Genomic DNA, 18371 nt, shown 5'->3' on the forward strand with positions numbered 1-18371 from the left:
GTGTGGCGGAAAACAGCAAAAGAAACAAGTAAACAAACCAAACTAATGCTGCCTTTCGAAACACATTAAATAACAGTGAAGCCACAAGCATAACAATAAATGTGACGGGTATAGTCCAAAACTTGCGAATTGTAACAATTTGTCGTAAACAGATGGTGTGGTTCGATAAGATTTATATCCAACTCGTTGTGTGTAGAAAACACACAACTCGTTGGATATATTCATATCTAAACTGATTCGATACACAGGAGCTTGTTCTGGTTTATCAGTGGTGGTATGGGTAGGTTTATCAGTGGTGGTATGGGTAGGTTTTAAATTGAGGCAGGATACTGAAAAACAAGTTGATGTTACAGGAATTGCAACTATCTCGTATTTCGCAATTGCTATGGTCGTTATAACGATACAACCTGTCATTGAGTGAATAGCTGTCTGATGTGTTTCATACAAATTGTTAGGCCATTCCATGCACACTGATTTTGACTACGGATTACTCCGTTTACCTGATCAAGATATAGGGCTCCCGGCGGGTGTGATCGGTGGACAGGGAATGCTTACTCCTCCTAGCCATCTTTGGTATTTTCAGTGGTCCGTGGTTGCCCAACTCTTAATTTTGTATTCCTTATAGGAGTTATGAGATTGTTCACTGTTCATTATTTTCACTTTTTCATCAAACCACAAACCATGGGGGATCCTATATGCACAAAACATCTCTGTGTAATACTACATTGCAGAATACAGCTTATTACAAAACTACATTGCAGAATGCAGCTTATTACAAAACTACATTGTTGAATACATCTTATTACAAAAGTACATTGCAGAATACAGCTTATTACAAAAGTACATTGCAGAATACAAAATATTACAAAACTACATTGCAGAATACAGCTTATTACAAAAGTACATTGTAAAATACAAAATATTACAAAAGTACATTGCAGAATACAGCTTATTACAAAACTACATTGCAGAATACAGCTTATTACAAAACTACATTGTAAAATACAGCTTATTACAAAACTACATTGTTGAATACAGCTTATTACAAAACTACATTGCAGAATACAACTTATTACAAAACTACATTGCAGAATACAAAATATTACAAAACTACATTGCAGAATACAGCTTATTACAAAAGTACATTGTAGAATGTAGCTTATTACAAAACTACATTGTAAAATACAAAATATCACAAAACTACATTGCAGAATACAGCTTATTACAAAACTACATTGCAGAATACAGCTTATTACAAAACTACATTGTAAAATACAGCTTATTACAAAACTACATTGTTGAATACAGCTTATTACAAAACTACATTGCAGAATACAGCTTATTACAAAACTACATTGCAGAATACAAAATATTACAAAACTACATTGCAAAATACAGCTTATTACAAAACTACATTGCAGAATACAGATTATTACGAAACTATATTGCAGAATACAGTTTATTACAAAATTACATTGTAGAATACAGCTTATTACAAAAGTACATTGTAGAATGCAGCTTATTACAAACTACATTGCAGAATACAGCTTATTACAAAACTGCATTGCAGAATACAGCTTATTACAAAACTGCATTGCAGAATACAGCCTATTACAAAACTACATTGCAGAATACAGCTTATTACAAAACTACATTGCAGAATACAGCTTATTACAAAACTACATTGTAAAATACAGCTTATTACAAAACTACATTGTTGAATACAGCTTATTACAAAACTACATTGCAGAATACAACTTATTACAAAACTACATTGCAGAATACAAAATATTACAAAACTACATTGCAGAATACAGCTTATTACAAAAGTACATTGTAGAATGTAGCTTATTACAAAACTACATTGTAAAATACAAAATATCACAAAACTACAATGCAGAATACAGCTTATTACAAAACTACATTGCAGAATACAGCTTATTACAAAACTACATTGTAAAATACAGCTTATTACAAAACTACATTGTTGAATACAGCTTATTACAAAACTACATTGCAGAATACAGCTTATTACAAAACTACATTGCAGAATACAAAATATTACAAAACTACATTGCAGAATACAGCTTATTACAAAACTACATTGCAGAATACAGATTATTACGAAACTATATTGCAGAATACAGCTTATTACAAAATTACATTGTAGAATACAGCTTATTACAAAAGTACATTGTAGAATGCAGCTTATTACAAACTACATTGCAGAATACAGCTTATTACAAAACTGCATTGCAGAATACAGCTTATTACAAAACTGCATTGCAGAATACAGCCTATTACAAAACTACATTGCAGAATACAGCTTATTACAACCTACATTGCAGAATACAGCTTATTAAAAAACTGCATTGCAGAATACAGCTTATTAAATAACTGCATTGCAGAATACAGTTTATTAAAAAATTGCATTGCAGAATACAGCTTATTACAAAAGTACATTGCAGAATACAGCTTATTACAACCTACATTGCAGAATACAGCTTATTAAATAACTGCATTGCAGAATACAGCTTATTACAAAACTGCATTGTACAAAGCTACATTGTAGAATATTGCATTGTACAAAACCACATTGTACACTAAACTATAGTATACAAATTACACAGTATACAACTTCATTGTACAAAACCATATTTTAGAATAAAATATTTTACAAAATTACTTTCTTGTGCACTACAATGTACAAAACTACTTTGTACAAAAGTACAGCGTACAAATGTACAGCGTACAACAGCACAGTGTATAATGTATACTACAATGTACAATAAAATATACATATTACGTTGTAGAATCCTACAAATTAAAAGACTAACTGTACAAAATACATCGTACATTTTTTGATGTGCAATACTTTGTTCTACAAAACTACGTCTTACAATTACAGTTTACTCCCCTTATATTGAAGTCGCTTATATTGAACTATATCTTATATTGAAGTATAATGAATTCCCACTAACATTATTCGGTTACATCAAACTATGGATATAATAAACAATTCAGGTTGGTCCCCTTAATTTCAATATATCTGGAATAGACTGTAATGCAGCAATACAGCTTTGAACAAAACTGTATTGTACAACATTAAATCGTATATAACTACATTTTATAGACTACATTGTATAATATTAACACTTGTAGGTCTGTTGTCACGCTAGAGCGTTACAATAAAGGTCCCTCACCACTTTAGAGCCATGTATAGGTCAAAAATTGGGGCACTTCGCCTACAGTTAGGGTTGTTTTTAGATGATTGAAAAAATTCAGCTGGGAGGTGAAAGGTGAAGATAACGAACAGTGATCAATCTCATAGCAACAACAAACAAACATTCGATGTGCAAGACAACATTGTTTAAATACTACGTTTATATGTAACGAGAGAATCCCAACTGCAACTCTGTTGAAAGGAGTATCAGAACTCCTCCAACGATTCAAAGATAAAAACAAGGAGGATGCCTCTTATGCAGTAATCTTTTATAATGGAAACTTGCATTATTAATGTCGCTGCTCGTAAATTTCCTTCAGGAAACTATATCTATTTATTTAACTAGAAAACAGTTATTCTATTTTTTTGAACATGATTTAAAATTTTTGTTAAATCAATAAAATATTTAATATTCAAGATAAAGCTATGCGTTTGATATCGATTTGATTTCTAATGTTAAGTAGACTGAGATAACATTGTTTCGTTTCTATGTTGGAGCACGCGTAAATGCGAAGACACAGTTATGGCGTGTGTTAATGCCTTGGTTAACCTGATCCATGTATTGCTAATATGTAAGTAAATATGATTTATTTTATATCCATGTCTTACATTGAAGTTTTCAATTTAATTGTTCTGGACTAATAAGATTTTTGTTACATCATTGAAAACTCACGTGCGTTTTTTCCGTTTTACAAGAATTATGCATGTTGAGAAACATTATCAACATGTATCTTTGTAATCGTATTTTGCGAACACTTTCACAGCTATTTTCAGAGAAATGAGTCTGACCACTGTTTTTTTATCAAAGTTTTCTATCGTGAAGTTTCTGTTTTTATTAACTCACCTGGGCTGACTCAACTGGTGACCGTGTGCTCGTCGTCTGTCTGTGAACGTTTTTCTGGTAGACTAACATACTGCATATTGTATATAAATGTATATATAATTTATCTTAATTACCGAATGGCTGTTTTAAGTGATTAATTTTTTTTTTTTTTAATTTCATTTCTATCGAAATATTTTAAGCCGTTAAATTATCGTACTATATTTTTCAAGATTAACACGCACATCGTTTTTACATTCATTGTGAAAATTGCTATCATTTCAATTGGTAGATATATCGAAGTTAAAACCTGAATATTTGATTGTGTTTCAAAGTACAAATCACTGCGGTTTTGTACTGTCTAAAGCATAACCCGCGTTAGCCTTTAAATAAAGACTTTGAACCCCTGTTTGATGAACAAACTTGAATCTACACTAATTCTTGATAAGAAGGGTTTCAATGAATTTTCCCACACGGTACATGACGACTGTCAGCGAAAACCACCTTCTGGAGATCGTTTTCACATTCTGAAGTTTTAAAAATGACTGGTAAATATTTTTATCCTAATATTCTGTCTCGAGCTTTTTCCAAGTATCATGCACTTTCGTTCAAGGAACATATTTCTTAAAACGATTTGTATATCAACGACTGGGGTCTATATCAAATCATTCGCACAACTGTGTACAGTACACCGTATACTGGCTCTAGAGAAAGAAATTCCGTCTTTTCATAAACCACAGTTATCGTTCGCAACAGAGTTGTCTTTTCCTTAGAGCAGGTATACATCACTTCCGATCAAATGTAAATAGTTACAGTGCGGGAAATAATTTAAACATGAATTTATCGTCTGACACAACACTAGAAGATATTTTGAATTACAAAAAAGAAGAAATCAAGACTTATTTAAAATCTGAAAACCTAAAGGTCAGTGGATCAAACAGGATATTTTCTAGGTGGATAATCTTCATGAAACAGTGTCTCTCTTCTACTGTGTTTTTACCAGAACTTAAACATTTACAACAGAGAATTCCTACTTGTTTGAAATTTTTTTCTGACACACGTATTGTATTAGATTGCACAGAGGTAATTATCCAGACACCGTCATCATTGGAAAACAAGAGCCTGACTTATTCAAACTACAAATCTCGCAATACCTTCAAATCATTGATTGTGGGTATCAATGACGGGAGCAGTTTGTTTAGTTTCACAATTGTGGGGCGGTTCGACATCTGATGTGCATATTACTAGACATTGTGGTTTGCTAGAAGATATACAACCAGGAGATGCAGTTATGGCGGATAAAGGATTCATTCACATAAAAGCTGATCTTGAGAAAAAAGGCGCAAAACTGTACTGTCCACCATTTATAACAAAAAACCCGTTCACAAAAGAAGAAGTTGATAATACCAGACGCATCGCTTCAGCGAGAATCCACGTGGAAAGAAAAATGGAGCAAATAAAAAACTTCAGATTATTACAAGTCGTTATTCCACTATCTCTTGCTCCTATTGCAAATGAAATATAATTTGTATGTGCAGCACTCACCAATGTTTTGCCGCCACTTGTTAATCAGTGAATCAATATATTGTAATTACAAATTTGTGTGGTATCGTGCACCACTAGGGTTACAATCATTTGCATAGGAATGCTTAGATTTAATATTGTGCTCTTATTAAGACCCATATTAGAACATGCCTTCATGCATTAAACTATTTCAACACTTGTTTTATATGTGAAAGAAAAATGTCTGTATGAAATAAGAAATTCATAGCATAGAAAATATTTGCATATTTGAGATTCTGTTTGAATTGAGCAGTTTTGTCAAGTAGTTATTTATTATTTGGTTGGATTCGTTTGATATCTGTAAGTGCTTAGTGTATTAATATGTTTCATACACTATGCATTGCTTCCTTGCATTCCAATTATTATTCCGTAAATAGTACATTACATTTGCCATATTGTGCGACATTTGAGAGATCTGTATTTTAATCAGATTGTCATGTTGGTTTCACCATGATCTTCAAGATTATAATATCACTGTCAACAGTCAATTAAATATTATCATAAATGATACACACCTTTTCTTGTCCTCTTTATTTTCAACATTGCAATTTAATTTGATTTCAAACATGGCATAACAAATTTCATGTAGAATGATTTCAACTTTTTTAAAAGTGAATCCCAAAAATCCTTATTGAATGGGATTTCTACCACAATTAAATCCTGCAATGTATACAGTATAAGGTGACACAATTTGTACTGGCATACACCCATTTGTCCCTGAATTTGGGTGTAATACCTGTGGTTTTGTTTCAGTTGGATTTTGTTGTTTGCATCAAGATAGCAGCAAAAATCTTTTGCCTTACAAGCTTCAAGTATAGTATTATTTCTCCATTTAAATGGACATTTGATTTCAACCAAATATGCATTGGTTTGTTTCTGTACTTTACCATCGGGGCTCGCACCAATAACCATAAATGGCTGAAACACATGCAAACCACTACTTCTAACAGATATTTTCTGTTTGTGATGTAGGCGCATATGGGCTTGATATCGCTTCTTTGCAATATTTTCATGTTTTAATCCCCATTTAATGGCTGCCGTGCTTACCTTATCCCTATTCTCACCAATAACCCTTTCAACTAACTTATCAGGATTTGTGCTTTCTTTTCGTTTTAGCACATCATGGAACATTGATGCAGTTAATCTGCCTTTACGTGCGTCAAACCACAACATGTTGTCAGATTGACCCCTCGTTCTTATTTCAATCTCATCGCAGATTTCACTTGAAACCATCATTTGACTAGTATCTGAAGTAGCAGCTTGTTGAAGACATGCTTTTATATTGATAAATTTGTCTGATTCATAACTAATCATTTCTGAAGTTTCTACTTCTTCCTCTTGCCCTACATTCAGATCATCACTAATTTCAATATTGTTATCGTGTGAATTGTTAATGAGATGATGAATAACGGCGTTTTTGTTTTGTAATCTTCTGCATAAACTTTCACAAAATGACATTCGGTCATTTGTTTTCATTTCAACTCTGTTGCGATTTAGATTGAGGTCTTGTTTATATTTTTTGAAGTTCATTTGATCTATTGTTTTCCATTCTTTGGTTCTCTTTGAGGGTCTATTCCAGACACATGGCTTTGATGTACATGGCTGATTACTGTGGTTCTCATGCATTTCTTCCAAACAGACCAGCGATGTGGGTGCACCCCTCTCCAAGACTAAAATAGAGTAATTTGTGAATTGCAAAATTCGGTTTTATTTACGATGATTAAACTGCTAAGTCGTAGGTCAATTTACTAAGTGTTCTTGTCATAATTCAAATCATAGAATTTCTCAATTTAATCTTTAAATATATATATATATATATATATATATATATATATATATACATACATAAGAAAAAATCAAAGTACATACAAATTGTGTAACTATTCATTTATAACAGGCACATAGTATCACGGATGGGGGATGACCCCCCCCACCCTTTCTGACAAGGGATGGAAGGAGTGAATGGGGAAGATAAATGTTGTATAATATTGGTTTTGTTTTTAGACATATGCTGGGTGCCAAAAAATTAAAATAAACAGATTGTCATATATTATACACCCAACTGATTTGTTTTTCTAAAAGTTTGGCTCAATTTCGTAACATTGGATGTGCCGCGGAAATTCAATTTTGCATGATTCTTACGTGGAATAGCACTTAAATTACCACTGTCAAGAATTTTCATACTAGGCCTACCCCTTGGAAAAAGGATATTATGTGCCTGTTCATGTTAATTTATAACTACCCCGCAGGACATGTGCACCTGGCTGTACGAATCGTCATAGGTTCCTGCTTTGAAAGAACGACCCACTGTGTGTAGATTTCTTGTTTCAAGGATGCATGACATTTGGAACGCACGTAACACAAAGGATAATCATCTGTTATTTTATTGACTATCATTTTGTGCATGTATTTTTCTTTACAGAACTTATGTCCTTGTATGTATTGTCGGAAACATGCCATTTTCTGACTATCACACGTTCTAATACTATTCTTAACAAGATTGTTCTCGATATCGTTTTGAACGACTGACGGGTTAATTGTGTCCGAAAAAATCACTGAACCAGCCATCTGTTAGTGCTGTAATTGACGGTATTACGATCGTGTTGCTGGTAGTTCTAATGGTGGGTGTGTCCTTCACGTTTTCAACAGTTTGACATAGGTCCAACTGATTGTGTTCAAAAGCCCTTCTTGCTAATTCATGTTTTGATCCACTGACCTTTAGGTTTTCAGATTTTAAATAAGTCTTGATTTCTTCTTTTTTGTAATTCAAAATATCTTCTAGTGTTGTGTCAGACGATAAATTCATGTTTAAATTATTTCCCGCACTGTAACTATTTACATTTGATCGGAAGTGATGTATACCTGCTCTAAGGAAAAGACAACTCTGTTGCGAACGATAACTGTGGTTTATGAAAAGACGGAATTTCTTTCTCTAGAGCCAGTATACGGTGTACTGTACACAGTTGTGCGAATGATTTGATATAGACCCCAGTCGTTGATATACAAATCGTTTTAAGAAATATGTTCCTTGAACGAAAGTGCATGATACTTGGAAAAAGCTCGAGACAGAATATTAGGATAAAAATATTTACCAGTCATTTTTAAAACTTCAGAATGTGAAAACGATCTCTAGAAGGTGGTTTTCGCTGACAGTCGTCATGTACCGTGTGGGAAAATTCATTGAAACCCTTCTTATCAAGAATTAGTGTAGATTCAAGTTTGTTCATCAAACAGGGGTTCAGAGTCTTTATTTAAAGGCTAACGCGGATTATGGTTTGTTTCTGCATTGTTTGCTACATATATCAGCTGATAAAAAAGACATGTAAGGTAATTCCACCCCTCTAGAATTATAGGATCAATCTTATATTTGATTGTTGATTCTTCAAATAATACATCTTAGTAAGAAATAAAAATGATGAAATAAGTATGTTGCGGAATTAATAAAATTTTCATCAATTGGCACAATATAACTGTTATCAACGTCAGAAAATTGCAATTTTCCTTAAACAGCATTATCAATATCTTACAAAAACTGGTTCTAATGATCTAATAGTATTCGGAACAATTTCATGAAAAGGGTTCTTTAAAAAAATATTCAAAATGTTTGTGAAGAATAAAGGAAATTTATTGCATAATGGACTTGATGAATAATTTAATGAAAACAGAGTTGTTGTCCTTGGATTCAATATATTGAAACATATAATTGATTATTCATATATAACTTAGACCTTTGAAATATCTAATAGTTAATAAATTTTTTTACAATAACTATTGAAAAATACTCCTACAAAATGTATGTTATTGTCATGAATAAATCTTATCAAATCATTGACTTTGCAAAATTTTATTACGTCACAGGAGGGTGGAAATACCTTAATTGTATTTAATTATTTATATTTTCTTGTATTTTCAAAAATTTAAACTAGATTTAAATACTAAACTGTCGTATCATTGACTCATTCCTAACTTTAGACGGAACAGCCAATGCACTCTTTGACATAAATTTTTGAAAACCGTCTTCTCAGGATCCACAAGGGTAAAGAAGGTTCAACGTACATGTACCGAACAATATGTTTGTATATACATTAGTGTAGACTCAAACTTGTGTCACCATGACTTTTATGGTAAGAGCGGGACTATAGCTACAGGAAATGTTGAAAGATTTACTTTATACATTAGGAACACCTGTAATGATATTTTCTAAAGAATCACAAAATGTCAAATTGACGATACTCAGACATCCCCATGTAGTGCAGATTAAGGGTTGTTCATATCACCAACTCCAGGCTCAGGACGAGGAGAAAGGTTCAATGTTTTAATACGTATTAAGTATGTAATTCATTCAAAATCCATAAGGATACGCTGTTTCCAATTAGATGTAAATGGCAGACATGATCACTTAGCTTAAGTCGACTTTAGATCACATCTTGGCCCTCGGGGCTGAGTGGGGCTACAATGAAGTTCATAATTTTACAATATTGCTATAGGAAAATTCTTTTAATGTTTTCTTCCCATAGGTATAAAATTGTTTTTTAATATGCAAGTATGAATGTGATTATTTTTATTACTTTTAAAAATTCATGTCAAAAACCACAAGGGCACTTTCATTTTATTCCCGTGGGGACCAGGGTTGGAATAGATTCTCAGTATCCCTTGCTTGTCGTAAGAGACGACTAAGTGGGGCGATCCTTCGGATGTATGGAGCGCCAAATTAACATAAATTCAAATAATTGAAGATATCTTCAATTATTTGAAGATATCATCAAATCATTTGATTCACGCAACAATTTAATTAAATATCTCTTCAAATAATTAATGATATCTTCAATTCTGAATGACTGCGCTCATTAATTGAATTGATGATAGCATTAATTCTTCAGCTGAATTGATGCACGCTTTAATTGAATTAATGATCTCTTCAAATGAATTAATGATATCAACAATTGAATTGCTGCGCGCTACAATTCAATTGAAGATAGCAATAATTGATATAATGCGCGCATTAAATCAATTGGTGAGAGCAATAATTGGATTGATGCGCGCATTAATTCATTTGGTGAGAGCAATAATTGATTTAATGCGCTCATTAATCCAATTATTGCTCTCTTCAATTGAATTAATGATATGTGATATTCATTTGAATAGAGCAATAATTCTTTTAGAGAGAGCAAGTATACAATTAAAGATATCTTCAAATCAACATATCCACAATTGAATTAATGATCTCTTTAATTGAATTGTTGGTCTCTTTAAAAGAAATGATGTGCGTATTAATTCCTTATACAAAAGCATTGTAAATAATTAAAGATATCTTCAATTGAATTAAAGAGATCATCAAATTATTTATACCGAGCTCTAAATCAATTATTGCGAGCAATACTTCCACGAAATTGATGCTCTCATCAATTGAATAGAAGAGAGCAATAATTGAATTAATGCGCGCATTAAATCGATTATTGCTCTCATTAATTCAATTGATGCGCGCATTAATTCAATTGATGAGAGGAATAATTGAATTGAAGCGCGCATTAATTCATTTGATGACAGCAATAATTGATTTAATGCACACATTAATTCAATTAAAGAGAGCAATAATTGAATTGATGATATCTTGAAATAATTGAAGACATCTTCAATTATTTGAATTTATGTTAATTTGGCGCTTCATACGGATGAGACCGCAAAAACCGAGACACCGTGTTACAGCAGGTGTGACACTTCAAAGATCCCTCCCTGCTCAACGGCCGTAAACGCCGAACATAGGCCTACATTTTGCAACCCTTCACCGGCAATTGTGACGTCTCCATATGAGTGAAAATTCTCGAGAGGGACGATAAACACAACACAGTCAACTTTCATTTTGCCTTGCTTTTACCTCTGTTTTCTTAGAGTTGATAGAAAATGAACCAGTGCACATATTCTACTCGTTAGGTATCCCAGCATTTGGAAGTATTCAAGATTTGGAGCCCAATTCCAGTCAGAAGAACGATAGTCAGTGCTATGGAACGGTAGCACCCAACACGATATACATGCAATGTGATCCTAATTACACTCTAGTTCCTAAATCTCTAACAGTCGGGACGAAGAAGAACTCTACTTGTCTGTCAGTTGTCAGAAACTCGACCGTGTCGAGGAATATTACGTATCATAACATTTGTTGTACTCATAATGAATCTGAAAACTGTGTATTAAACCATCAGGACGAGGATTACACCAAATTGTGGAAATATATTGGACTAAAAGCTTCCGGATATCAAAATGCATTTACAGAAGTGGCACAAATTCCTCATCTTATTTGTACTGACGGTTATCTGGAAAATAGTACCTACAACACTGTGGAATACTATTGTATACCAGGTAAGTAGTACTTATAAACCAAGTAGTACTTATAAACCAAGTAGTACTTATAACACTGTGAAATACTATTGTATACCAAGTAAGTAGTACTTATAAACCAAGTAGTACTTATAACACTGGAATACTATTGTGTACCGAGTAAGTAATACGTATAAACCAAGTAATACTTATAACATTGTGGAATAGTGTTGCTTATATCTTATATGTACCAAATAGTAAGTACTTGTAACACTGGAATATTATTGTATGCCAAGTAAACTGAGTTTGAAATCTAAGAAAATGTAATAGCGTCTGTAATCATTGATCTCTCATAGAATTATAGTTACATGATGCTATAAAAAGAAAATTCAATCCTCTTTGATAATAAATTAATGTTTAAATTACTATCTTTGTATTTATATAAGCTTTCTTTATTTCCTAGATTCCAGGACGTTTCTCATTAATCATACTTTTGATATAAAGAACACGAAAGGAGAAACACTTTATCTGCAGTCACCGGGTTATCCCAGGAACACTACTTCTACTGGTGGTAACAACCACTCTTGTCTCGTAATCACCAACTGTACAAACACTGTTACCGTATATGGACTTGATTATGCTCTATCACATCGTATGAGACTGCATTTTAAAGATTTGGTATCAAATAGAACTTTATTAGTGGAAAATGATTCAAACAAGTACAAAATCACAGAAATATTCAGCAGCGATTTCTCAAAACTTGTGATCAGCTTTCATGGCGATGGTGGAAGAAGCAATGGGCGGTTTCGGGTAGCTTTTACAGGTAAAATGAAGATAAATTTACACATGGCACAGTAATACTGAATTTTACACCCGGCACAGTGACACTGAATTTTATCTCGTCGTTGATCAGCTGACTTACTTTCCTTTAAAATAAACTTTTATGAGTTTTTCATATGAATTTCCTATCAATGTTTCTTCTTTAATTTGTCAAGTGTTATTTTTTCTGATCTATTGCAATGTCATCAAAATCTATTATATACATATCAAATCTAGTGAATACCCATCAAAATCTATTATATACACATCAAATCTAGTGTATACCCATCAAAATCTATTATATACACATCAAATCTAGTGTATACCCATCAAAATCTATTATATACACATCACATCTAGTGTATACCCATCAAAATCTATTATATACACATCAAATCTAGTGTATACCCATCAAAATATATTGATACACATCACAATCGTGTATATACATATCAAAATCTTGTATATACATATCAAACTATTGTATATACTCATCAAAATGTACTGTATAAACAGAAACAATTACTGCATAACATCAATACCTACTGCATACACTTTAAAATCTACTGCATACACATGGAAATATATTGTATATACACCAATATCTATTGTGCATGCATCAACAGCTACTGTATACACATTATGTAAATAGTGCATGTAGTTGAGGGTAATATTGAAAATTTTCACCCCGAGAAAACCATTGTCAACTGAGGTGTAGCCGAGGTTGACAATGGTTTCTCGAGGGGTGAAAATTTTCAATGTTACCCTCAACTACATGCGATATTTGTTTTATTTTACTGAATGTTATATTAAAAACAAAGCAGAAGGACTTACACCTGTTTACATTTGATCAACCACTGTATTCGTGTTTATTACAAACGTTCAAACGACGTCGTCTAACAATCTACGGCGAACCGTACGCGCATAAATTTGACGCATGTGAATTTTTTTAATAATATCACCCATTGTCAAGTAATGTTACCCGTTGCTAGATACTATCACCCTGGAGCATGTGCTTTCTGTTCTCAGAGGGTAACAATATGTTTTTTCAAATGCTTCTCGACCAATCAGATTCGAGTATTTTACATGAAAGTATAATAACAAAATATACTGCATATACATTAAAATCTATTGCATATGCACACAATCTATAGTACTCTATTATATACACATCAAAATCTACTGCATACACATCAAAATCTACTGCATACACTTTAGATATACTGCATACACTTTAGATATACTGCGTATACATTAGAATAGTACTTATTGCATCAGTATGTATTGTGAAAAAGAATACTTGCTTTAAAAATATTGAAGTAATGACCACCGTGCATACATGTAGGTCAACGGTTGCTATACATGGGGATGACCACTGAACATTGTATTGGCCGTTATACCCGGTGCTGACCATTCTGGCCCGTAATGACCATAATGTGCCTTATTGTCTTCGATATCTTCACCTTTCTACACAAGTGTATGCTTTCTTTCTTTTCATGATATCAGCGAATCCCCGGAATATAATTTTAGCACCTCGAATACAGGGCAGTATATTTATAACATCGTGTTGGTGTAGTTGTCATAACATCCCAGCGGTTTTAAAGTTGTACATACCTCTAGAATCATAAAAGTAAACACAATCGTCGTATGACCTCGGGATCAGGACGGGCTACATTCGGTGTTATATTTCTTTCACAAGTCAAATTAAGCAGATAAACGAGGCAACATTAAAGAAATTGCAACATATATAATTTTAAGTAAATTTTATTCTTGATCATGTCTGAAAACCTGAACTACAAAATCTTTGTACAACTCATGATTTTGGGGTAAAAAGTATGATTTCGCTTTAAAAATCATAAAAAAAATTGGAAATTGATCATCATTGAGTCATGATGAGTGAAATGATACTCCTGAACACTATTATTCATCAATGATAATGTAAATATTAATGTCTAAAAAGATGAAAATAGTATTCCGTGTCCAACGTATAATTTTTGGGCCAAAATTAGATTTTTGTATGTACAAAAAAATCACCAAAAACTGGAAACTTTTGATCAGATTCAACTATATTTCTGAACAAAATTGTTTATCAGTCTGAAAAGTAAATTTTCATATTACAGATCATAAAAAAGTTAAATCTTTGCACAAAAATATCATTTGGGACAATTAAATGTGATTTTGTTGTAAAATCACAGAAAATCGTGTGATTGTACGCGGTGTTGATTTTCATTAAATGAAATCATATTTCTCAACGATACTACTTCATTTTGCATACATAGACGAGAGAAAGTATAGCAGTTTTTGGTCAATTTACCATCTACATGTGTTTTTAATAAAACAAGCAAATGTATTTGGTATCAAATGTTGAACTAGAAATCTATGTTACATGTAGCAGTGCCATTTTCTAGATCATCTTCTACCTCACTTTGTTTTATGCCATTACTGCACTTTCCTCGGCATTCACTCCAAGCCATTGGACAATCCAAACAATCACAATTTGTTTCACAGTTGCATTTAATAATGTTAAGAAGATGTTCAGCAGCAGGTTGTAGTGTCATTTTCATCGGAATAAACATGTTTTCTAAATTCTCCATCCCCATTCAGTAGCATCACGCACAGTTTGATCCCCTTGCCAGATCTGACATTGGAAATACGAGCGAAGACTATGGTGACTGGCTACATCAGGCGTGGGAGGTAAAGTGTGAACCATGACCGGTGTACATCTGTTCTGTACAGCCTTAGACGTAAATTTTGCGCCACCGCAGAATTTGTAAACCTTCGCAGGGAATCCCGCCATACAAACACGAAATTGCCTCCTCTCCAGCTTTTATCACTGTATTTGTATCAGAATTACTCACAAAGAAAACATCCGCAATTGTTTTCTGAAATATCCAATGGAGATACATTTCTTAAGCACCATTCCTTTCCGAATACCATATAATCGAGATATTGCGTCACAACTCGAGATGGCGTGAACAAATGGCAAATGTTTGCATGTAGTTGGACCAAGCATCTTTCCTGTTCTGTTTATATTCCATATTCTACGGGGTTTGCCACTTGTTTGCTTTGCTGACCGAAGAATAATGTCTTTGTAATGATCACGAAAATGATGGCAAAGAAGAACTAGGATGTCAGTATCCTCTCCTATAACAACTGTTATTCTGCTTTCTGCACAGGCAAGGGCAGTTTTCGCTATGAGAAGATCAGCATCGTCGTCAGCTTGAAGTACCTTAATGCCTTCATTTTGCATTTTGAGGCCAGCAGATTGATGGATTTCTGTTTGTTCCTGCTATTGGCAAGAAAAAGTTCTTCCTTCATTTTGCATGGCATGGTCTCCGTGAATAAAACATCTGTTGTTTTATGTCCTTTGGATCTCTGCATGTGTGCAACATCTTTCATTGTTGGACATAAAAAACTACAATTGCTTCTGGATTAGTCCTGTTTACATGGTCAATGTAGATTGAACATACTTTTGAAAATGTTGTCTTCACCTCCCATCGAATTCTTTGTAAAAGCGATCCACCATTAAATACGTATTGGGCATCCTGCTCCATTTGACCGTCAGCCAGACACTTATCGTCCCAGATGACGTCAGGCATCACAGCTTTAGACACTTCACGTGGAAAACCATTGTTGTCAAACATGGAAGGTGGTAAACTTGATAGCTCAAAGAAGTAAGTACGGTTTTGGCCAAATTCTGCCCGGCTTTAATGGGGGAGGATTATTTTGCGTTGCAGATATTTTCTGGTCTAAGTTCTAAAAGAGTAGATCATAGTTACTCTCAAAAGCATATGGAAATCAACTTTGTTGTTTTCATGTTTTTTTTTATATAGATAAACCAGTGAAATTGAACACCTCTTCCCTCGTTGCCTGGAAAACTTTTTATAAAGATTAAAAATGTACGACAAATCTCACAATTCGTCTTAGTTTCATTCCGGGCGACGACGGAAGAAGGGTTAAAATATAAATTGAAATATACTAACAAAATCGCCATCGTGAGATAATTTGCGGTAATCAAATTTACACTTCGTGGCAGTTGAAGACTCATTTGGGTAGTGAATATATTTTGAAACAATACATGCTCATATGATTATTCATTTTAAAAAGAGTTGGACACTTATTAAAGTCATAACAATGATAAAAATCCGGATAAAGTTAATCCAATGTTACAGACCAGTTACTGAAATAAAATGGAATGAGCAATATAAATTTCCTAATCAAGTGAGTATTATATGACGATGACAATAGTAAATGGGTGAAATTGATACAGAACTATAACAACGCAATACACAATTTCCGAGTTGCCCAATAGTTCTTTCCCTTTGTTGAACTCTTACGCGCAATGAGACGCAAAATGCATTTTCGTGCACATACGATGGGTACAAATGTTTATCGTTGTCTTCATATATTGCTGAAAAGATGATTACCAGACATCATGCAACCACCCAAAATGTTGGGACACACAATTTTAGTTTGTTTATGAGTATTTATTAATGAAATAGCTCAAACAAAAATCGATCATCACCATCTTTCTTTGATTAAAGTATCACTAGTGCAGAAGAGGAAATAAGAAATAGATTTCATATTTAATTTAATGGCCTAATTCAAACAAATATTCTTGATATGGTCAGTTCAATGTATACCAACGGCTGGTAAAAACAAAATTTACGTTTTCATAACTTTTATCCTTATTCACACACACACACACACACACACACATACACACACACACACACACACACACACACACACACACACACACACACACACACACACACACACACACACACACATATATAGGTACATGTTTTATCTCATGTTTAATATCTCCGAATCTGTAAATATTTTCAAGCTTAAAAATGATAATGAGAAGAACAAGTTGGTGTCCTTTAAAAAAGCTTTGCAATATGTGGACCATCTAAAAAAAATTTAATATCATCTAATGTAATTTTATTTGTAACACTCAATTTGATTGGCTGAGCACAGTGAACAAATTCAATTTATATTGTATAATGTAACTTGTTATGGGGACATGCCCCCTTGGGAATCCAAAACGGCACTACTTTTTTTTTAAAATTTACATCGCAGCACCGTTATGCTGTAGGCCTTCTATAAAATTGAAAACCAACGAAATAAAACGTGCATAATGAAATACCTTTGTTTGACTTTTCCTCGATGTCATGCTCCGGTTTTGCATAGATTCAAGATGGCGGTTTTCTTGGGTCGACGCTTCTTCAGTCTGTTGCTAAGTGAATCCTTGCGCGGTGCAAGTGGTTTATTTTTTTCTGTGTTTGTTTACTTTTTTGTATAAATGAAGACTTGTACAGTGTTGTTTTGTCTTTTTACATTAAATTAAAACAAATGAAGCTAATTTTGACCTATGTTATACGATATGATGTAACTTGGTGCAGTTTACGCTCTTTATAATCCGCTTCGGGGATTATTAAGCGCAAACTGCATCAAGTTACATTATATCGTATAACATAGGTCAAAATTAGCTTCATTCTTTAAATGTTGAAATAAAAATATTTTAAAACAGATTTTCGTTAATCTTCAAGCATGCAAGTCGTTTTGCTAAAGCTGTAAACATGTATGATAGGTAAGAAGTATTTGTAGCAGAATTTAGAGTTA

General features: G+C 33.2%; 1 protein-coding gene across 5 annotated transcripts in view; it reads left to right on the forward strand.

Annotated features, from left to right (window-relative positions):
* The first annotated feature begins 3399 nt into the window (after positions 1-3399).
* Positions 3400-18371, forward strand: part of LOC125677051 (uncharacterized) — a 135681-nt gene continuing 120709 nt past the window's right edge. For 3 of the 5 annotated variants that reach the window (XM_048915011.2, XM_056160766.1, XM_048915016.2), the window contains exons 1-3: positions 3698-3795; positions 11538-11963; positions 12385-12744. In XM_048915011.2, coding sequence (XP_048770968.2) covers positions 3747-3795; positions 11538-11963; positions 12385-12744 — 835 coding nt within the window. In that variant the 5' untranslated portion in view covers positions 3698-3746. Of the gene's footprint in view, positions 3796-11537; positions 11964-12384; positions 12745-18371 lie in introns of all 5 variants that reach the window. The other 2 variants (XM_056160767.1, XM_048915014.2) reach the window with 2 other exon arrangements.

Source organism: Ostrea edulis, chromosome 3 (assembly GCF_947568905.1).
Source record: "Ostrea edulis chromosome 3, xbOstEdul1.1, whole genome shotgun sequence".
Lineage (NCBI taxonomy): Eukaryota > Metazoa > Mollusca > Bivalvia > Ostreida > Ostreidae > Ostrea > Ostrea edulis.